The 23,491-nt window shown below is 36.9% G+C and overlaps 1 protein-coding gene across 1 annotated transcript in view; it reads right to left on the bottom strand.

Moving 5' to 3' along the window:
* Window positions 1-23,491, bottom strand: part of LOC129087830 (cadherin-related family member 3-like) — a 90,719-nt gene that overhangs the window by 16,125 nt on the left and 51,103 nt on the right. Inside the window, exons 10-11 of the mRNA XM_054594854.1 lie at window positions 9,375-9,477; window positions 5,378-5,476 (exon numbers count right to left, since the gene is read on the bottom strand). Coding sequence (XP_054450829.1) covers window positions 5,378-5,476; window positions 9,375-9,477 — 202 coding nt within the window. The remainder of the gene's footprint in view (window positions 1-5,377; window positions 5,477-9,374; window positions 9,478-23,491) is intronic.

Below are 23,491 nucleotides of genomic sequence, written 5' to 3' on the forward strand. Positions count from 1 at the left end.
TAAACCTGACAAGCAGGGGTCTGAGAAGTGCTCCTGTGGTTAGACCTGCCTGCCTCCTGCCCCTCTGCCTCTGCCCTGAGAACATGCTCAGACAAGCCTGTTGGAGGATCAGAGAGGATCCAACTCATAAGTTGCCTCTGCTGGGGCCAGGTTAGTTACATTAGCAAAAAGCCAGCCCATTTCCACAATTTTGAGCAATCCCACCCAGTCAAAACCAGAGAGATAGTTCAGACAATTCTCAGACTCATGGGCTAAATAAGTGTTTATTGTTGTATTACTCTAACTTAGGGGGTGGTTATTACACCGCATACTTATAGTAATAGATAACAGATACAATAGGTTTACCCCGCAATCATTTCTTACTAGATTATAAATGCAGGGCCAGTATCATACCTCCCACATGTAGTGAGTACCACCACACAATGACTAGTCTCAACAATGTGAGTATAGGACATTTTGATTGCTGATAATCAAGACTGAAAAATTATAGTGAAGAAAGAGTTTAATGGGGATACCACCACCTTCAGCATCACAGGATTTTTTTCACAGTTTGCATTCTATCAGGAAAATTCAGCAGTCTATGATAATGGCATTAAGCAAGCAATGAACGTAACTCAAAATACTGAGAACAGAAAAAATGCATTTATGGAAAAAAATAATGTTTCATTATGGCAAATCCAGAGTATAAAGAGTCCAACCTGTTGCTTGCGTAAAAGCATCATTATTAAGAGAAAAATGTTAAAACTGATTGACAATCACATAAATCAGATTAAGGATAAAATTGCCATCTTTATCATACAGTTGTGGGTAAAGGTGGTGTCATTTTTACATTTAACATCTGGTTAAGTATAAAGGAAAGCTTATTCTTCTATAGAGAGAAAATTAACCTTTCAATAAAATTAAAAGCTATCTTGAGTATCTTTAGCAAAAATTTAAAATAGAGTAATTATGAAACTCTGTGTGACTCTGCCAGACAGCCTTATCAAAAACTATTGGAAATGAAATGTTCTCTTTTGTGACTTGCAACCCTGTATAATTTAATTTTCATGCTTTTTCTTCTAAATAATTTCTGATAAAAAGATTTTTTTTGCCTATGCTTACCTCCCTTCAGAAACTATTTTTCAATGAGAGATTTATTTACCTATTATTTTTTGTTTTACTTTAAAGGTTATCAATTCCTATAATTTTATTAGTATTAAAAAAAAAACCTTATATAATCCTGAAGGCACACTGAAACTCTCTGTGCTAATCAACACAGCACAATAAAAAACTTCCTTACTAATGGACTTGCTAATGTCCTCAAGGTCTATAGGCTATATGTTTGATATTCTGAAAAGAATTTTTCAGAATTTTTTTAACTTTTTAATTCCCTCCTTTAAAGCAAATTGTCACTGAGTTGTGAAGAGTTTCTCTGCTCCAATGGGTATTGTCTCAAAACACCAACCCTCCCTTAATTTCATTCATCTTATGTACTCTGGTAGGGAAGAGCAAAGAATAGTTTTTAAAAAATGGCAAGGAAAAAGTTCGGACACATTGTAGGCACTCGATAAATGTTAGTGGTTGTTGTTGCTGTTATTGTCAATACTGTTGTGGCTTTTGTTAGTATGTAGCATATAGCTTATATACATATAATTATCAGTTAATTCTCATCTCTATGTCATTATTATTGTAATCTCTATGCTACAGATGAGATCTCAAAGGCACATGGAAGTTATATGATCTACCTAAGGTCATTTGACTAACAGTGGAAGAGACAAAATTTGAATCCAGTTCTATTTGATTTCAGTGCTCATGGTTTTTCTGCCACATCGTGCTACTCCTTAATGAAAAACTAGAAGTCTTCTCTCTGGTACAGTAGGTCAGTAGCCAAGCCATTAGGAGAATAGTACACACACTCAAAAAAAAAAATCCTCTTATCCTTTCATATGAATTTTCTAAACTTGTTTTCAGACTACTGGTCATCTCGGCCATCAAAATAAATCCAAGAAAAGCAGCCAGAAATACTAAACAGAGAACTGGACCAGGAATTTAAAAGTCTGCATTTACCTATTGTCTCTACCATTTATTAGCTGTGCGGCCCAATTCTCTTTCCAGCCCCATTTCTCATAGTAAAATAAAGAGGTTGAATCTTTCGAGTCCTTCCAAATTGACAGTGGTATAATTGAAAAATCCTAAACCTTTTGTGTAAGCCATCAAGAAGGCATTAAATTATGATTAAAAAAATATAGAGGTATTCAACACATTTAGAGAGTTCTACCTTCATAGTATAAAATTACATTTCAGGACAACTTCAGATAGTTGGAAAAGAAACTGACATAAAACACTTGATTCCCATAAAATGCTACTTTAAAAAAATACCAGTCTCGAAAAGCAAAACTATAGAGATGGTGAAAAGATAGAGGGTTTCCAGGGACTGAGGGAGAGAGAAGGATGAATAGGTGAAGCACAGTTATTGGGAGTAGTGTAGCTCTTTTGTATCATACCATATGGTAATACACGTCATCATATATATTGTCCAAAGCCATAGAATGTACATAAGAGTGGACCTTAATGTAAACTCTGAACTTTGGATGATAATGATGTGTCAATGTAGTTGCACCAGTTTTAATAATTGTACTACTATGGTGGAGGATGTTGATAATGGGGGAGGCTATGTATGTGTGAGGGACAGGGGGATATATGGGAAATCGCTGTACCTTTCTCTCAATTTTGCTGTAAACCTAAAATTGCTCTAAAATATAAAGTCTATTAAAAATGCCAGTCTCTATTTTAAAATATAGACTGGTTGTAGTGAAATTGGAGGTTCATGGAAACCCTTCAATAATTTGATGAAGGCTGTAGGTCTTTTCTCTCAGAGACCCTTGGGACCAATGCTCAGACCCTCAGCTCCATATTTACAATTTATCAGCTAGGAGGTAATTTAAAAATTGTGAACTATTTAACTTCTGCATAAATACTCACCAGAAAGCTCTTTTAATAAAACTCCCTAGAGAAGACTACCACAGAATGGGGAGAATACAAAGGAAGGAAAGAAGTTAAGGTAATGAGGCTCTATCAAAAAAATATTACTCGGAAATCAATATTGAGTACTTCTGAAATGACAACAAAATTCCATGGAGAGGGAGCAGAATACTGTTTACAATAATTCAGTTTATTTGTATTTTTCTGGAATAGTCTCATTATAAATTATAGGATTCAATTGTGTTATGTTTCAAAACTAGGACCATAGGTGTACATTTATTTTATAGAGAGTTTTAAGGGTTTGTTCAAAAGTGCATGGGAGGGCAAACAACTAAAATCCAAAAATTACATTTTTTTTTACTTCTTAGTCTCTCCTCAGAATAATTGTCTAATCAATGTAGTTGTCTGCCAAGGAAATAAGTTGGTTTGAAGTAGTGGGTTCTACCTAGTGGTGTTCTGGTAAATGATTGACAACCAACTCTCTGGAAAAAAAAATGCATGTGTGTGTGTGAACTTATGTCCACATAAATACACAAGCTTAGTATAAATACTAATATAAAAAGTATATAACATGAAATTTACAAAAAATAAATTGCACAATGTTCTTTATTGTGAGTTCCCATATAAATCAATTCACACAGAATGCTTTGATTTTTGCCTAACTACTCTATCCATATCATATTATGACTGCAATTAACAAATGATGATAGTTCAAACATAAATATTGTTTTCCTTATGTTAAAGAATAAGGTGAAAAGTGAAACAATATTAGAGCTTCACTAGTTTATCAATCATGCAAACAACTTCTTTACTGAATTGGATAATAGTTTTGAATTTCCAGGAGAACATTTCCTCAATTTTTATAATAATAACAAAAAAAAGAATCAAGCCCTTGTATTCAGTATTTGTCTTTTTCCATAACATCAAAACTCCCATGATTGCCAATTTTTAGCTATCAATATAATAATACTAAGTTGGAAAGAGAGGTGTAGTAGCAAACCATTATATATACAGAATTTCACCAAGCAGATCAAATAGATGTAAATAACCTCAAGGGTATAGTTACTAGTGAAATGCAGTGACATAATTAAGAAGTGCTGAGTTTTTTGAATGCTTACTAATTTTGTTTTTAAAATAATTTAGGCAACTAAGTTTATATAATTTCACTTTAATGATAGTAATAATTAGATTATAAAGTTCTTAAAAATGTAGTAAGTGGCTCTTGTGAGTAAGTATGATTTGACTTCAGCACACAATTTGAAGTATTTAAGCTAAGACTGGAGGACCCATCATCCAGAGATGACGAAGAAGGGATACGTTCCTTCCTTGGATTGACAAGATACAAGTGTAGGGGGCTGATTTGAATGGTATCTGGGACTGCAGTTCTGTGCAAGCTGGGGCCTGGGAGAGGACCTGTATGACTTGGCTGAACCACTGGTAATGCAGTTCATAAGAAGGACCCAATAATAACTCCGAGGGCCCCTCGGAGGAAAGCAGGCCTAGAAGTAAATTACACTCTGTGAAGCGTGCTTTGTTTCTCCCTCAAGCTCTGTTAATCTTGTACCAGATAACCAGCTCAAGAACGGGAAGGAAATTTACAAAATTCCTGGATCGTGACCCAAATCTCACCTGGCGCCATAATGTTTGCTCATCTTTGACCCAAGCAATTCGGTGTGTTCCTGCCATTGTCTTCTTTAAACATCACCTATTCTCTGTAAGCTTAAATTACTGAAATAATTAGACTACCTATACACTCCCACTACCTATCCCCCACTTGTAATACTCTCCATAAAAGCCATTGAGCATGAGGGCTCAGGACCTTCTCCTTTAGAGAGAATTGCCTTCCCTTTTCCTTGGCAGGCAAACGGCGTCTGGGACAACTCTTTCATCCACAGTGAATTGGGGGACTTTGCAGGCCGGAATCCCCCATATACAAGCAATATCTCTGCTGTGCTTCTAAATCTAATGTTCCTTGGTTTATGTTAGTAACTATGTCCTAATTCATTTCTAACTCATGGCTCAGAAAGAACCCTGACCAGATCTTGACTCTGAACCTGAAATCTGACTTCAGATGTTCACAGGATATGAACTGCATGGGTGATGACCACATTGTCCCTACCTTCTTTACACTGGATCTAATTCAGAGGCAAGAGAGAAGAGAAATGGAATGAAGTAATTATCATGTTTATTTTTCCATTACAAAATTCTGAGATCTGATATCAAATCACAAGGGAAACTCTGGGTAACTATCAGGATGATACACTGAGGTTATTGTCATTTTCAAATTCTCTGAAGGTCTGGAGCCCCATAAAGCTTCCTCACCTGCTTGTGTTTGGTCATCTTTCCATTGGTCACTCATGTGAGATAGGGTAGAAGTTTCCTTGTGCTTCAACACCATGGAAGGGGAATCTCTTACCTCCTGATGTTTCCGGTACAGAGAATGAATAGTGTGCAGCTTTAAACACAGGGCTGAAATAATTGGCTGGAGCAATCTGTACAATGATCGTCACAGTTACTGTAAAATTAATAGTGAATAAAAAAAATTATCAGTGAATAATTGTTGTGCTGGTGGTTTTAGCCTACAGAAAAGCTATATGTGCCCACAGGAACAGGATTGTTAGAGGATTATGAAACTATGATGGGATTCTGTCTGGCCCCAAATAACCTCTGTCCTGGGACTCTGCATTCTTAAGGAACACAAGTGAATTCTAGCCAAAGCAATTAGTCAAAGATATATAATGCCTGCATGCCATAGAATATTTTATACAATAATAATATGTATGTATATATCATATATAGCACATATAAATGTATAGTTTTACATTTTACAAAAGAAAGTTTATTGCGTTTATTATGAGAACAATCTCTTCCATTAGAGAGTTCCTTTGGATGTCACTCTCAACCCAGTGTACGGCATTCTACATTCTGCTTCTACTGTATGTCTCAGAAGGTGAAATGGAAAGAGACTCAGAAAATGCATGTTCAAGGAACGGCTTTGACATATGCTGTATGGTCTTTAACTAGCTTAAATTCTCAGAGGCCCAGTTTCTTCATGAATAAAAAAGGAATAACATCAGTTTCGATCTCCCACTTTTCACCATGTGTGTGTGAAGGCAAAATGAGATCATGTCCAAGAAGGTTTTCTTACATTGTAAAGTTAAGTAAAAATAGTATATTTTACTCATGTCTGCCAGATGTTTATGTACAGTATGTCATAGAAAAGGAATCTATATCTTATACCAACAGGCTCAAATCAGCTAGAAAGTTGTCAAAAAGAAGAAATTTGATGATTAAACGTAAAAGCAAGCAAATTGCAAGTAAGAAACTTTTTGTAATAAAAATAAAATCATAGTTTACTATGCAAGGCATTAGTAGTAGTTTTCTGTCCCCATTTTACAGATGAACAAATTGAGGTTCTCGGAATCAAGTGTTTTGCTAGGTCACACAGCTAGTAAGTTGTGGAGTGGGCATTGAACTTAATTGTGTCTGCCAACTTCTCCCAAAATATCTCCTCTGAAATATTTAATATGTCAAATGCAAAATGCTTAGCTAAACAAAGATTAAAATGTTTTTTTCTGGTAAGACTTTGTAAGGTTTCTGATATATCATTCTGTATTTTGAATGTCCCAGTTATGCATTGCTGTCTACAGTAATTTGACCATGAAATTTTTATTTAGTGGATTGTCTTACAGAAATCATGTTCTGGAGAACACTTGTATATTATATCTCTGTAAAATCTTTGCAAGATGTGTCAAACAAATTTTAAACTGGGATATATAAACATTCACTTTAGAGAATCTAAAGAGTGGCATTCTTTGTATTTTTGGATTTATAATTATGTGCACTTTTTTTTAGGAACAGGGTCTAGAGTTTTCATAAGGATCTCAAATGTATCCATGACCACCAAGAAAGGTTAGGAAGCACTGTTCAATGGAGGCAGGTGATTTATGTGAAAGCCTCCATGTTTCCTTCAATAAATCTTATTCAGGTGTTGTTTCCAAACTTGCTATTACTATGATTTTTTTATTGCATCCATAAAGACTCAAAACTGTGCTAATTATCTGGCCTATAAAAATGGATTGAACCATGTCCGCGGTGTTAAAAGCTCCTTTCATGAGCAGTTGTGCATATATTAGTGTGTGAGGACCAGAGAGGGTGTGGTTTTATTACTGTGATTTTTTTTTTCTCTCTGTATTAGAGAAAAGCTCAAATTTGGTGAGAAGAACAGATTCTTTATTTGATTAGTTAGGCCAGCAGGATGAAAACAAGAAATACAAGAAAAAGCATTCTTCTTCCTAAAAGATCAGTCAGGCTATGTAACAGGCTTTTACATAAAACAAAACAAAAAAAAACCTTCACCAGTGGGGAGCAGAGAAAACACAACATGAACACTTCTGTGGATACTGGCATGCTTGTCATGATGTGTCCCTGTCCTCTGCACCTCACTCCTCAACATAGTTGGGTCACTTAAATCTGCAAATCACATTTGTAAACTTAGCCCCATTAAAACACTTATATCTGTTAGTCAAGGGGGATTTAAAGAATTTTAGATATGTTGCTTAAAGTTCAGCATTAAGTTCCCTTTACATCTTTTCCTGTGTTTATTGGCCATTTGTAGATCTTTGGAGAAATGTCTTTTTGGGTTCTTTGCCCATTTTTGAATCAGATTTTTTATTGTTGAGTTTTTGGAGTTCTGTATATTCTGGATTAATCCTTTATTAGTTACACTACTTGCTAATATTCTCTGTGGCTGCTTTTTTACTTTGTTGACCGTGTCCTTTGATATACAAAAGTTTTGCATTTTCATGAGTCCAATCTGGTTTTTTTCCTTTTATCTCTCGTGTCCATGACAAAGTACTTTCCCACTGCTTCCAGATGCAACCTCAGAATCTTTCTCAACTCAATGATCCAGGCAACCACCACCAACAAATCAGAGTTGACACAAGAGATAAAACCCAAGCACCACTCCTATTCTAGACTCTCCCTTACCAAGCATCAATATTTTACTGCTAAGCCTATGTTCACACCAAAAACCCAAAAACCCACATCTTCTTGAATGTATTTGATGCCAATCACCAACTAGATCACTTATTACCACATGTTTCCGATACAATAGACACCTGGTATCAATAATAGATGTATCCAGAAATTTTTGTGAATCCTTATTTTCACAAATACCTCCACAGCAACAAGTTTACTCTTAAAGCGTGGTAAACTGTAGTTGAACATGTACATGACCCCTTGGAGTACTCAATGTGAGTCCTCATTTGTACAACAAAAAGCAGAGAGAAGCAGGTATCAAGTGGTTGGCTAAGTTTACCCACTAGCTAAGCACCCTGCTCTGCATCCACAGCACACAATCATATCTGTGCCTTAGGGTATTTTACAACTAGCAAAAAACAGGGCTGTTAATTCCACACATGTCAAAAGACTGTGACCATTCCATCTGGATGGACTTAATCGTAGTGCGCCAAAGGCTCATTTTTGCTGAAACAACCTAACCCAAAATGGTGCAATAGTTATGAGGAGACCAAATGGCAGAGGAGGTGACCATTATTTGCCCCTTTATAAATGTAATGAGCTGCAGAACTTGGCAAGTGCCCAGTGGTTTGCATTAATAGTGGCTCTACCTATATCGTGTAAAATAATTCCAATTAAATGTCAAAAAAAAAAAGCATCCAATTACCTGTATGTTTTATACTACATGTTACTCAATATCTGGATCTTTCCAAATAAGAGATGTTTGGCATTACTAAACATTACCAACTGAATATTTGTGTCCCTCTAAAATTCATAAGTTGAAATCTATGTCCCCAATGTGATTGTATTAGAAGGTGGGGTCTTTGGGAGATAAGTAGGTAGTAAGAGTGGAATCCTCAAAATGGGATTAGAGCCCTTATAAAAGAGACCCCAGGGAACTCCCCCATGCCTTCCGCTATATGAAGCTACAGTGAGAAGACAGATACTTATGACCTCAGAAGTGGATTTTCCCAGACACGCGATCTGCTAGCATCCCCCACCTCCAGACTCTGAGAAATAAATTTTTATTGTTTATAAGTCATTTCATTTAGAGTGTTTTGTTATAGCAGCCTAAATAGACTAAGATACTAGACATAAAGTCATTTAGGTGTCAAGCATAAATGGTGGGCTTTACACATCCTCTGCCACATTCTGTACCAAAGATCTCTAGCAGAGCTGTGTTTAACAAACTGTATCGCTGAAAGTGATGCTAGCAGGTGAAAAAAAACTTCCAGGATCTAATTATAACTTCCAACATGAGTCTACCCTCTTTCCTTTTTTTGCCTAACTTAAGAAAACTGTCCCAGAAATAATGAATCTTTACATTTTAAAAATTGAACTGAAGAGTCTAAAGTGCCTTACTTAATGTTCCTTGAAAAGTTTATCAAGCTTACCTGTATGGGAAGGAGGTAGGTCATCAAATACTGAAATTGTCATTTCATAGATATGTCCAGCTGCAATCATCTTTGGGTTTTCATAATCCATGTCTTTGGCAACCTTTTAGAATAAAATTATTTCAGAAGGGCCTGATTTTTTTAATGTACTTGTTCTAAGTAATAAATCATTCCACAAAAGACAAGGGTATGGACATTTTAACTCAATAAATATGGCATCAGAATATGTCTGACACTGGTGAAAATGTGATACACAAGAAGGAAGCATTTTGGTAGAACAAAGGGACCCCTTTGATCTCCTGCCAGAGCACCTTATTTTTAGACAAAGCATCCTGGCCTAATAGAAAAAAAGCATGGGTCACAACCTGCCTTCAATACCTGCTAATTGTGTGACCTTAGGCAAAATATTTAAAAAGAGAAAATATTTTGAAAGTACTTTGTAATTGATAAAGCACTATAATAAATAGATGTTATTCCTTTGTTACCAGTTACTCAACATTTTAAAACCATCTATTGAGTACTAATTAAGCTTCAGGTATAGTCAGAGGCATTAGGGATATAACAATAAACAATATGGCCCCAGAGCAAAGACTTGGAGACAACCCTAATATAAGAGCATTGGCACAAAGCTCAGTTGAAATGGATCAATATGACACAGACTACCTAGGTGTTTGGTAAAAACAACATTTTAAAAACTTTAGTATCTGATTCATACATTCATTTATTCATTCATTCAAGTATATTGAGTATCCAGTATGCACCTAGTACTATAGAAGGCGTTGCTACACAAAAATCAACCACTCAGAAAGAGACCAACAATTAAATAGGCAGTTATAATAGAATCTTATGAACGTCTGACAGGGGAAGTAGAATTTATAATGTGCGCTCATATCCAGGAGAATTAAGCCAGTTATGGTAATAAAAGAAAGCTTATAGAAATACATAATATTTAAGACTTAAAAGATAATTATGAAAATAAAGAAATTAATTAGAGGTAGGTGATGGGTGGAAGGAGTTATTCATAAATAGAGCAAACATACGTGGAGGTCCAAATGTTAGTTGGCATCATATTTATAAAGCTTACATCTTTATCCAAACTTCATTTTTTAAAAAAAAAATGACAGTTTAGCATTACATTTCAAAAAGAACAACCCAGAAAATCTCTTAGCTCAGGGACTAAGCTTCCAAAATTCACATGTGCAAAAACTCAGTTTGTGTATCTTGGAGCTTGTCAAGAAAATTTAGGATTAGGACCAAAGCAAAAGAGAGGTCATTAATGGCTTTCTCAGCCACATCTTCTAGCTAGGGAGAGTATTTAGTTATGTTTGGGTTAAGGAACAATCATGCCAATCTAACAAGGACTGGCACTTTGAAATAAAAGTAGCTGTGAAAAGTAAAAGGAAGGAAATCTTCCAAGGCAGAATCTCATCATAAGAAGTGGGAACAAGCTTATTATGTTCACCCCCCCACTGATGGAAAGTGTCCAGAAGATAAAAAAAAGAGGAACTGAACTACCACTGCCAATGCCAAAAGGATGTCATTAAAATAAATGGAGTCACACAGAGTTATTTCTGAAGAAATCAGCACAAAAATTTTAGCTCTGATTTAATTCTCCAGCTAACTAGAAAATGTTATTTTTTGTAATGTGCTCATTACAAAAAGGAGAGGGAAAAAAGATGGCAGCAGAGTAGAAGGATATATAGCACACCTCCTCCCAGAACCAAATTGGAAATAAAACTGAGAGGACTAGACACCTGAAATAAACCAAGGACTACCTGAAAAAGAGGCTTTTAATTAAGGATGGGGAAAACAGAAAACACCACAACCAGTAGGAGGGGTAAGGTCATTAAAGGAGCTGACGTGTTTACAAAGGCAGTGTGCCAAGGCAGCGGCACAGCTGTAGGAGCTTCCCCTTGAAAGAAGAGAAGTGGGGAGTACAAATCAGGCTTCCAAGCACAGAGTGCCAAAGCCAGGATTGGCAGACCACATAGAACCTAATGGTGAAAGTATTCAGGGTTTATCTCTACTGTGGAGAGATGAGACCTGCAGGAGACAAAGACATTATTCTTTTCTCTTTCTTAATTCTTAAAGGAGCCAAAGCACAGGTCTTATGTTTGCAACCACTCACCTTGGGCCCCAGCAAAGGGAAGGCAGCATGGACAACAGTCTCACAAGGAGAGTCTAATATGGGAGGTACTGGGGAGCGACATGAGAGAGCAACTGTGAGGCTTTTGTGCCAAGATATACTTGGATTCCTCAGCACCCACCTTGCTTAAGAAGAGCAAGCCCCTCCCAGGGGGAAAGGAATTGCCAGCCCTGTAGGATATCACTTGCCCCACCCTTACTCTGCAATCCTGCTCTGTCGACCCTGAATTATTTTTTTTTCCAGTTCTTTGTCGTTTGTTCATTTTTTTTGTTTTGTTTTGTGTGGGTTCTTTTACTTTTATTCTTTCCTTTCTCCTATCCTGCATCTTAACCCCTGCTGAGAAGACAATAGCAGACTCAGTGGTGTCAGAGACTGGCTGTAGGGCACAGCTATGCCATATACTCTCCTGAGAATCAGACTGGCATTTCCCCCTCATGGGACAGCCATAGAAACACCCTCCCAGTTACCAGCAGACCCAAAACCTGGACTCTGGGGGTCCCACCCAACAGCCTACCCAACCCTGCTGACTATAGGGAAGTAATCCCTAAGAAACTCAGACCAGTGGCTCAGGGGTGGAAGAAGACACCAACCATCTTCCCTGAAGTGCGAAATGCACCTGCCACAGGAAGTCCAGAAGTCCCACCCCTTCAATCCCACCAGAAACCCTCTCAGAAACAGTTGGGTTTACAACTAGTCTAAGGATGACAGCAGGCCAGCAGGAGGAAGCAGACAGAGGCAGATCTGGGAATAATTTGGATTTTTTTCTGACACACCCCTTTTCACTTTTTCACTTTTTTCTGGTTTCACTTTTTTCCTATTGTTTTGCTTTGTTCTGCCAGTGTCTTTACAACAGCATACAAGACATGGTAGGGTTGAGCCTTTCAGTCAGTCAGAGAGGAGTCCCCACAAACAAACAAACCAAAAACAGCCAGGACCCAAATACAACAGGAAAGCACACATAATCCACACAAAGAAGATTTCCAGAGCATCCAGATCAGATCAAGGAGTTTGCACCACTGAAACCCAAAGGACTCCTACACAATAAGGCTACCCCAAAAGACAGGGAGTCAAAGAAGATCTATCTAAAACAAAGAAACTGACAAAAAGAGACAGCAAAAATGGGGAGACAAAAAAGCAACCCCCAATCAAAAGAAAAGGAGAAATCCCCAGGAAAAAGAGCTAAATGAAACAGGCAAACAAACAATCAGACATTGAGTTCAAAGTAACTGTTATAAGGATGCTCAAGGAACTTAGAACAACAACGAACTTAGTGAAAACTATATCAGCATGAAAAAGAACATAGAAACTGTGAATAAAAACCAGACGGAAATGAATAATGCAATTACTGAAATGAAGAATACATTAGAAGGAATTAAAAGCAGGCAAATAGAAGCAGAGGATCAAATCAGTGATTTGGAAAACAAGGTAGGAAAAAAACTAAAAGTAGCAAAATGGAAAAAAGACTTCAAGAGAATGAGGAGAGTTGAGGAGAGTTTAAGAGAGTTCAGGGACAACGTGATATGTAATATTCTCATCAAAGGGAAGCCAGAAAGAGAAGAAAGGGAGGAAGGGATAGAAAACTTGTTTGCAGAAATAACAACAGAAAACTTCCATAACTTGGTGAAGGAAAAAGTCACACAAGTTCACAAAGCACAGAGTCCCAGACAAGATGAATCCAGAGTCTTACATCAAGACACATCACAATTAAAATGGCAAATTTTAAAGACAAGGAGAGAACCTTAAAGGCAGCAAGAGAGAAATAATTACCATATTATGCCATGTATGATGAGCACTTCTTTGTACAAATTCATGAGAGAAAAATAAGGATGCACATTATACATGGGTAGTACTAATTCTGTATCTATATAAATGTTTTTAATTCTTTTACTTATGTTTTTGCATTAAAAGTGTAACTCTAGAAAGCAACAACAATATCTGTATGCAAAATAATACCCTGGAATACAATAATCAATTTTGTTTCTAAATATAAATATGTAAAACAATTGAATTAAAAATTAAAATAAAAGATTTCTTTCCTGAATGTTTGGGCCAAAAAAAAACATGGGTGCACATTATACATGGCAAAATATGGTAGTTAGGCACAAGGGAACTCCAATAAGACTGTCAGCTGATTTCTCAACAGAAACAATACAGGCTAGAAAAAAAAATGGCATGAAATATTCCAAGTAATGAACAGAAATGACCTGCAACCAAGACTACACTATCCAGCAAGACTCTCATTTAAAATGGAAAGTGAAAGAAAGATATTCCCAGATCAAAAAAGAAAAATATTAAGGTGTACATTTCCACAAAACCAGCATTGCAAGAGATGCTGAAAGGATTACTATAAGAAGAAGTAGAGAGAGAGAGGAACACAGGTATAAAGGGAAAAAAGGCAGTGAATCAGTACCTATCAATATTAACCTTAAATGTAAATGGATTAAATGCTCCAATCAAAAAATGTAGGGTAGCTGAATGGATAGGACAACATAACCCAAATATATGCTCTCTACAAGAGACCCACCTTAGAACAAAAAATTTGCACAGGCTGAAAGTGAATGGATGGAAAAAAAAGATTCCATGCAAATTGGAACCAAAGAAAAGCTGTGGTAGTGAAGGATTAAGATGGCAGAAGAACAGGGGGAAGCTACACTAACCTCCTCCCAGGACCAAACTGGAATTAGAATTAAATTCTAGAGAAAGTATCCTGAATAACCAACTGAACACTAGCTGGAAAGAAGCTTTTTAATGACAGACAGGCAGAAGAAACCACTTCACCACAAAAGACTGGTAGGGAGTGTGGAAGAGGCACAAGAGGACTGGCTGGGGTCCCATGGGCAACAGCTGCAATTCTGGAGGGATATTTCAGTGGCTGGCAAGTTCCCACTGAGAAGTGTGGGGTCTAAACCCCATGCTGGAATCCCAAGCCTATAGCATCTAGGTGGAAAGGAACACAGATAATATCCAGCTGTGAAAAGCAAGAGGATTTCCATCTGCCAGGGAGCTCCAGCAGAGGGTGGGTAGACTGGACTAGAGACATGTGAAGAGAGTCCAGGGCTGGTGGCTCTGGGCAAAGAACTGAAGGAAGAACCACCATGATCCCTGTGCTATGCCATTCCTCATACTGGAGAGGACATCTTTCTCAGGCAGATCACTCCTCTCCAAGTGATTCAGCTGACCCTTCCCAGGGCCCAGTGCTAATAATAGCCAGCATCAGTGCACAGCCTGGTTCTTTCTGCACACATACAGGTACAGCAGAGTGAGCCATATGCTGTGGATCACTGATCACTACAAACAGTTGACCAGAGCCAGTCACAAGCAGCATCTGATAATATCCTTCACCAGAGTCTTTGCAGATCTACCTAATACATAAAAACAAATACAAGAAGCAGCCAAAATGGGAGGACAAAGAAACAAACCCCAAATGAAAGAGTTGAAGGATTCTACAGAAGAACAGCTAGATGAAATGGAAGCAAGCAATCTATCAGACAGAGAATTTAGAATAATGATTGTAAAGATACTCAATAGCATGAAAAAAAGACATAGAAACCATAAAAAAGGACGAGTTAGAAAGAAAGAATGCAATATCAGAAATAAATAGTATGCTAGAAGGAATAAACAGTAAGTTAGATGAAACAGAAAATTGAATCACTGATTTGAAAGACAAGGTAGAACAAAACACTCAGGCAGAGCAGCAAAAAAGAAAAAATAATTTTAAAAATGAGAGCTTAAGAAACATTTTGGACAACAAGAAGTGAAACAAAATCAGCATCATGGGACTATCCAAAGAAGAAGAGAGTGAGCAAGGGATTGATAACCTATTTGAAGAAATGATGATGAAAAAATTTCCTAATCAGGTGACGGCAAAGGACATATGTCCAGAAATCTCAGAGAGTTCCAAACAAGTTGGACTCAAAGAGGCCTATACGAAGACACATAAAAATTAAAATAACAAGACTTAAAGGCCATGAGAAAATCCTAAAAGCCACAAGAGAAAAGGAAGTAGTTACATACAAGGGAACATCAATTAGAGTCTCATCAGATTTCTCAACAGAAACATTTTAGGCCAGAAGGGAGTGGCATGAAACATTCAAGAGATGAAAAGCAAGGACCTACAACCAAGGCTACTTTACCCAGCAACACTATCATTCAAAAATGAAGGAGACTTAAGGAGCTTCCCAGACAAGAAAAAGTGAAAAGAGTTTCATAACACCAAACTGGCACTGCAACAAAATAAAGGACTTGCTTTAAGAAGAAGAAAAAGAAAAAAAGAGAAAAAATGAGGAAAATAGTTGAACAATAAAATGGCACTAAATGTTTATCTATCGAAAATCACTTTAAATTTAGATGTCTTCAATACTCCCACCAAAAGACATAGGGTACCTGAATGGATAAGAAAACTAGACCCATAGATGCCTCCAAGAGACCCATTCCAGATAGAAAGATACACACAGACTAAAAGTAAGGGATGGAAAAAATAATTCATGCAAACAGAAGGGAAAAAACACCAGGGTAGCAGTACTTATACCTGACAAAATAGACTTTAAAACCATGGCTATACTGAGACAAAGGACACTACATAATGATAAAAGGAACAATCCAACAAGAGGACATAATCCCCCGTAAACATTTGCACACCCAACACGGGAGCACCTAAATATGTGAAGCAAATATTGATGGACATAAAGGAAGAAATTGACAGAAATACAGTCATAGTTGGGGATATTCATACCCCTTTGACTTCAATGGATAGATCTCCTAGACAGAAAATCAACAGGGTGGCAGCATCCTTAACTGACACACTAGATCAAATTGATTTAACTGATATCTTCAGAGCATTTCACCCTAAAGCAGCAGAATATACATAATTTTCAAGGGTACATGGAATATTTTCTAGGATAGACCACATGTTAAGATACAAAACAAGTCTCAATAAATTTAAGAAAATTGAAATCATACGTAGCATTTTCTCTGATCACAATGCTATGAAATTAGAAATCAATCACAAGAGGAACACTGAAAAATACACACAGCAGTTAAATAACATGTTATTAAACAATTAATGGGCCAATGGTGAGATCAAGGAAGAAATCAAAAGATACCTTGAAATAAATCAAAATGAGAAAATAACAATCTAAAATGTGGGCAACAGGGAGACTTCCACCTAAGATTGAAGCGTAGGTAGATACACTTTGTCTCCTCACACAACCAAAAGAAGGACAATAAATTTAAAAACAAAAAATAACCAAACTGCCAGAAAATCAAACAGTATGGAGTTTGACAACCAAGGAGCTAAAAAAGGAACATTCTTCCAGACCAGTAGGAGGGTTGGAGAAAGGCAGCTGAGGTGGAGAGGACAGGTTGCAAGGCAGCGGCTGGAAGACCAGGCAGGTGAGGCAGTGGCTGGTGGTCTGGGCAGTCCCACATTTGCATGCAGATAAACAGTGAGGAACAGCTGGAGAGCAAGACAGACCACACAATCCAGGGGTCCAGTGTGGGAAAAGAAAGCCTTAAAACCTCTGGCTATAAAAACCTGTGGAAGGGGGAGAAACTCATGAGAGATTTCGTTGGAGAGACCCACAGGGTCCTAGAACATATACAAACCCACCTACCTGGGAATCACCACTAGAAGGGCCCAATTTGCTTGTGGTAGTGGGGGAAGTGACTGAAAGATGGGCAGGAGCCAAGCAAGCAGCATCGTTCCCTCTCAGATCCCTCCCCTACATACAGTGTCACAGTGCAGCAACCTGGGTTGCCCTGCCCTGGTGAATACCTAAGGCTTCACCCCTTCCAACATAACAGGCAGGCTAAGACAAAGAAATATGACCCAAATGAAAAACAGATCAAAACTCCAAAACTAGAACTAAGTAATGAAGAGATAGCCAACCTATCAAATGCAGACTTCAAAACACTAGTAAATGAGGATGCTCACAGAATTGGTTGAGTATGGTTACAAAATGGAGGAAAAAGTGAAGGCTATGCAAAGTGAAATAAAGATGTATATACAGGGAACCAACAGTAAAGGGAAGGAGACGGGGACTCAAATCAATGATTTGGGGCAGAAGGAAGAGATAAACATTCAACCAGAACAGAATGAAGAAAGAATTTTCAAAAATAAGGGGAGGCTTAGTAACCTCTGGGACAACTTTAAACATTCCAACATCTAAATCACAGGGGCACCAGAAGAAAAGGAAGAGCAATAATTAAAAACTTATTTGAAAAAATAGTGAAGGCGAATTTCCCCAGTCTGGCAAAAGAAATTCCAGGAAAATCTCCTAGAATTCCAAGAGATCCAGGAAGCTCAGAGTCCCAAAGATGTTGGATCCAAGGAAGCACATACCAAAGCATATCATAATTATATTACCCAAAATTAAAGATAAGGAGAGAATCTTAAAAGCAGCAAGAGAAAAGGAGACAGTTACCTACAAAGGAGTTCCCATAAGACTGTCAGCTGACTTCTCAAAAGAAACCTTGCAGGCAGGAAGGGGCTGGAAAGAAGTATCCAAAGTCATGAAAGACAAGGACCTACGTCCAAGATTACTCTATCCAGCAAAGCTATCATTTGGAATGGAAGGGCAGATGAAGTGCTCCCCAGATAAAGTCAAGTTAAGGGAGTTCATCATCACTAAGCCCGTATTACATGAAATGTTAAAGGGACTTATTTAAGAAAAAGATGAAGATCAGAAACTATGAAGAGTAAAATGATAACAAACTCACAACTGTCAACAGCTGAACCTAAAAAAAAAAACCCAACTAACTAAACAAATAACTAGAACAGAAACAGAATCACAGATCAGAATCACAACGGAGATCAGAGGGGAGGGTGGGGGGAGAGTGGGGGAAAAGGTACAGAGAATAAGAAGCATAAATAGTAGGTACAAAATAGACAGGGGAAAGTTAAGAGTAGTATAGGAAATGGAGAAGCCAAAGAACTTATATGTGTGACCCATGGACATGAACTAAGTTGGGGGGGGTGGGGGGCAGCGCAAAACAAAAACCCCGAAAAACAAAATGTGGGCCACAGGGAAAGCAATCCTAAAAGGTAAAATCATAGAATTACAGGCTTATTTCAAAAAACAAACAAAAAAAGTGCAAATAAAAAATTTAAATTTACACTTAGAAACTTGAACAATAAACAAAGCCCAAAGTGAGTAGAATTAAACAAAATAGAGTGTAAAAAACAATACAAAAATCAATGAATCCAACAGCTGATTCTTTGAAAAGATAAACAAGATTGATAAACATTTAACCAGATTCATCAAGAAAAAAAGAGAGAGGACCTAAATAAATAAAATCAGAAATTAAAAAGGGAAAATAACAACTGACACCAAAGAAATGCAAAAGATTGTAAGAAAATATTATGAACAACTATATGCCCAAAACTGGACAACCTGGACAAAATGGATAAATTTATAGAAACATACAGTCTTCCAAAAGTGAATCAGGAAGATGCAGAAAACCTGAATGTACAGATTACACCAACTGAAATTGAAGCAGTAATTAAAAACTCCCAAGAAACAAAAGCCCAAGACCAAATGGCTTCACAGGGGAGTTTTATCGAACAGTCCAAGAAAAACTAACACCTCTTCTTCTCAATCTATTTCATAAAATTCAAGAGGAGGGAAGGCTCCCAAACTCATCTTATGAGTCCAGCATTATCCTAATTCCAAAACCAGATAAAGACACTATAAATGAAGAAAATTATAGGCCAATAGATGCTAAAATCCTCAACAAAATATTAGCAAACTGAACACAGCAATACCTCTAAAAGATGATACACATGATCAAGTGGGATTTATTCCAGGAATGGAAGGTTGGTACAACATTCCCAAATCAATAAATGTAATTCACCACAAAAACAAAATGAAGGATAAAACCACACGATCATATAAATAAATGTAGAAAAAGCATTTGGTAAAATCCAGCACCCATTTATGATAAAAAACACTCAGCAAAGTAGCATTAGAGGGAACATACTTAAACATAATAAAGACCATATATGACAAACCCACTGCCAGTGTCATCCTCAACAGGCAAAAACTATAAGCATTCCTCTTAAGATCAGGAATAAGACAAGGATTTCTGCTTCCACCTCACTTATTCAACATAGTACTGGAAGTCCTAGCCATAGCAATCAGTCAAGAAGAAGAAATAAAGGCATCCAAATTGGAAAGGAAGTAAAACTCTCTTTATTCATAGATGGCATTATACTGTACATAGGGAACCCCAAAGATTTCACCAAGGAACTACTACAACTGGTAAATGAAGTCAGCAAAGTAACAGGATACAAAATTAATATCCAGAAATCAGTTGCATTTTTATATGCCAATAACAAACTAACAAAATGGGGAATTAAGAAAACAATCCCATTCACAATTGCTACAAAAAGAATAAAATGCCTAGGAATAAACCTAACCAAGGATGTAAAAGATCTGTAATTGGAAAATTCTAAGACACTGAAGAAAGAAATTGAAGATACAAATAAGCAGAAGCACATACTATGTTCATGGATAGGAAGGATTAACATCATTAAAATGTTCATACTACCAAAAGCAATCTATAGATCCAATGCCATTCCTATCAAGATTCCAATAACATATTTCACAGAACAAGAGCAAATGTTTCAAAAATTTATATGGAACCACAAAAGGCACTGCATAGTAACAGCAATCCTGAGAAAAAAGAATGAAGTTAGAGGAATCAAACTACTCAATATCAAACTATACTATAAGGCCATAGTAATCAAAACAGCCTGGTACTGGCATAAAAACATACACATAGATCAAAAGAACAGAATGGAGAGCCCAGAAATAAACCCACACCTTTACAGTCAATTAATATTTGACAGAAGGAGCAAGCATATACAATGGGCTAAAGATAGTTTATTCAATAAGTGGTGCTGGGAAAATGGGATAGATGTGTGGAGAAAAATGAAACTAGGCCACCTTTTTACACAAGAATAAATTCAAACTGGATCAAACACTTAAATGTTAGACATGAAACCATAGAAATCCTAGAAGTAACCATAGGCAGCAAAATCTTGGACATTGCTTGTAGCAATATTTTATCAGATATATTTTTCTAGGCAAGGGAAAGAAAAGAAAAAAACAAATGGGACTGCATCAAATTAAAAAGTTTTTGCACAGAGAATGAAAACATCAAGAAAACAAGAGACAACCCACAGAATGGGAGAACATATTCACCAATACATCTAATAAGGAGTTACTATCCAAAACTTATAAAGAACTTACAAAACTCAACACCAAAACAAAAAAGAAATTTACAAAATGGCAGAAGACACAAATAGAGACTTCTCCAAAGAGGACATATAGATGGCCTATAGATCTATGAAAATATACTCAATGTCACTAACCATCAGAGAAATGCAAAATAAAACCATGATGATGTATCATCTCACACCTGTCAAATGGCTATCAACAATAAATTGTCAAACAAGTGCCAGCGAGGATGTGGAGAAAGGGGAACTCTTTTGCCCTGTTGGTGAGAATATAGATTGGTGTCACCACTATGGAAAGTAGTATGGAAATACCTCAAAAAATTAAAAATGGATCTACTTTTTGACCCAGCATTCCCACTTCTGATAATATACCTGAAGAAACCCAAAACACCAATTCAAAAGAACATGAGTACCCCTATGTTCATTGCAGCATTATTTACAGTTGCCAAGATATGGAAGCAACCTAAGTGTCCATCAGTAGATAAGTGGATAAAACAACCATGGGTCATATACACAATGGAATACTACTTGGCTGAAAGAAAAAGATGAAAATTTTGCAACAGTATGGATGAACCTGGAGAACATTAGGTTAAGTGAAATTAGCCAGTCAGAGAAAGCCAAATACCATATGATTTCACTCATATGTCAAATCTAATGAACAAACTGAACTAACACGGAAAATGGGGACAGACTATGAGATCTATGAGATGGAGAGCAGGATGATAGCAGGTGGGGGCAGTTAGGAGATGGAGGAATTGAGCAAAAAAAGAAAAAGTACTCATGCCCATGGACAACAGTGTAGTGATTGCTGAGGTGAGTGGGGTTTAAGGGAACTAAATGGTAACAGGAAAAAAATACAATAAATATTAAATTAAAAAAATAATAATTAATATATAAATAAATATTCAAAATACATTTAAAAAGCTGGGGTAGCTTCACCTCCCTCTGACAAAATAGACTTCCAAATAAAGGCCATATTAAGAGACAAAGAAAGACACTACATAATACTTAAGGGTTCAGTCCAACAGAAGTATAACCCTTGTAAACATATATGTACCCAATATAGGAACACCCAGATATATAAAGAAAATCTTGGAAGACTTTAAGAAAGAGATCAACAGTAATGCCATCATACAATGAACAGATTTTCCAGCAAAAAATCAACAGGATATAATGGCATCAAATGACACTCTAGACCAAATAGTTTAATTGATATCTACAGCACATTTCACCCCAAGAAGCAAAATATACATTTTTCCCAAATGCACATGGATCATTATCAAACACAGACTACATGGTAAGGACACAAAATAAGCCTTAACAAATTGAAGAAAATTGAAATCATATCAAGCATTTTCTCTAATCACAATGGCCTGAAACTAGAAATCAAGGAAAAAACCTGAAAACACTAAAATACGTGGAGACTAAATAACATTTTATTAAATAATGAATGGGTTAACAATGAGATCAAGGAAGAAACCAAAAATACCTGGAAACAAATGAAAATGAACACATTACAACACAAAATCTATGGGACACAGCAAAGGCAGTCATGAGAGGAAAGTCCATAGCAATACAGGCCTACCTAAAGAAGATAGAAAAATCTCAAATAAACAACCTAACCCTGCATCTAAAAAAGCTAGAACAAGAACAACAAAATCTCAGATCATGTAGAAGGGATGAAAGAATCAAGATCAGAGCAGAAATGACATAGAGACTAAAAAAAAGAAAAATCAAAAGATCAATTAATCCAGACACCAGTTCTTTGAAAAGGTAAACAAAATTGACAAAATGTTAACCAAACTAATCAAGAAGAAAAGAGAGAGGTACAAAATAAATAAAATTAGTAATGAAAGGGGAGAAGTAACAACTGATATCACAGAAGTATAAAGGATTGTAAGGAGTTACTATGTACAAGTATATTCTATGTACAACCTGTACAAAGTGGATAAATTTCTAGAAACATATAATTTTCCAAAACTGAATCAGGAAGAAGCAGAAAACTAGAATAGTCCGATAACAACTAGTGAAATTGAAGTAGTAATCAAAAAACTCCTGGCACACAGAAGCCCTGGACCAGATGGCTTCACAGGAGAATTTTACCAATCATTCAAAGAAGAATGAACAACTATCTTTCTCAAACTATTCCAAAAAATTCAAGAAGGAAGACTTCCAAATTCTTTTTCAAGGCTAGTATTATCCTAATTCCAAGACCAGGTGAGGACACAAAAAAGAAAAATACAGAAATAGGAGAGGAAAAATGGCAGAGGAGTGAATGGGAGTCACACTGACCTCCTCCCAAGACCAAACTGGAATTGCAACTAAATGGTGGAGAAATCATCTGGAAAACAATGGAACAATAGAGGGAGAGGAGCCTTGGAGCTGCAGACAGACAGTGGAATCAACTTTCACACATCCCAACTGGTAAGAAGTGCAGTAGAGGCGCCAGAGGGTGGGCTGGGCGGCCATGGGCACTAGCACCAGAAGGACATTGAAATGGCCAGTTGGATCCCCCTGGGAAGAACAGGGTCTGAACCATAAATAGGGACCCCTAGACTAGAGCAACTGAAACTAGGAAAACACACAGACAAAATGCAACCCAGAAAAGCTTAGGGGTGCTCTCTGCCAGAAACAGGTGGCTGGAGATGCAAAGAGACATTTAAAGGGCCAACAGAAAAATTTGCAGTGGCAGCCACCTTCCTTGATCTCTGGGTAGAGGCGGGAGGAGAGTGG

The sequence above is a fragment of the Pteronotus mesoamericanus genome, unplaced genomic scaffold (assembly GCF_021234165.1).
Source record: "Pteronotus mesoamericanus isolate MK-2021 breed Mesoamerican mustached bat unplaced genomic scaffold, CSHL_Meso_final scaffold_54, whole genome shotgun sequence".
Classification (NCBI taxonomy): domain Eukaryota; kingdom Metazoa; phylum Chordata; class Mammalia; order Chiroptera; family Mormoopidae; genus Pteronotus; species Pteronotus mesoamericanus.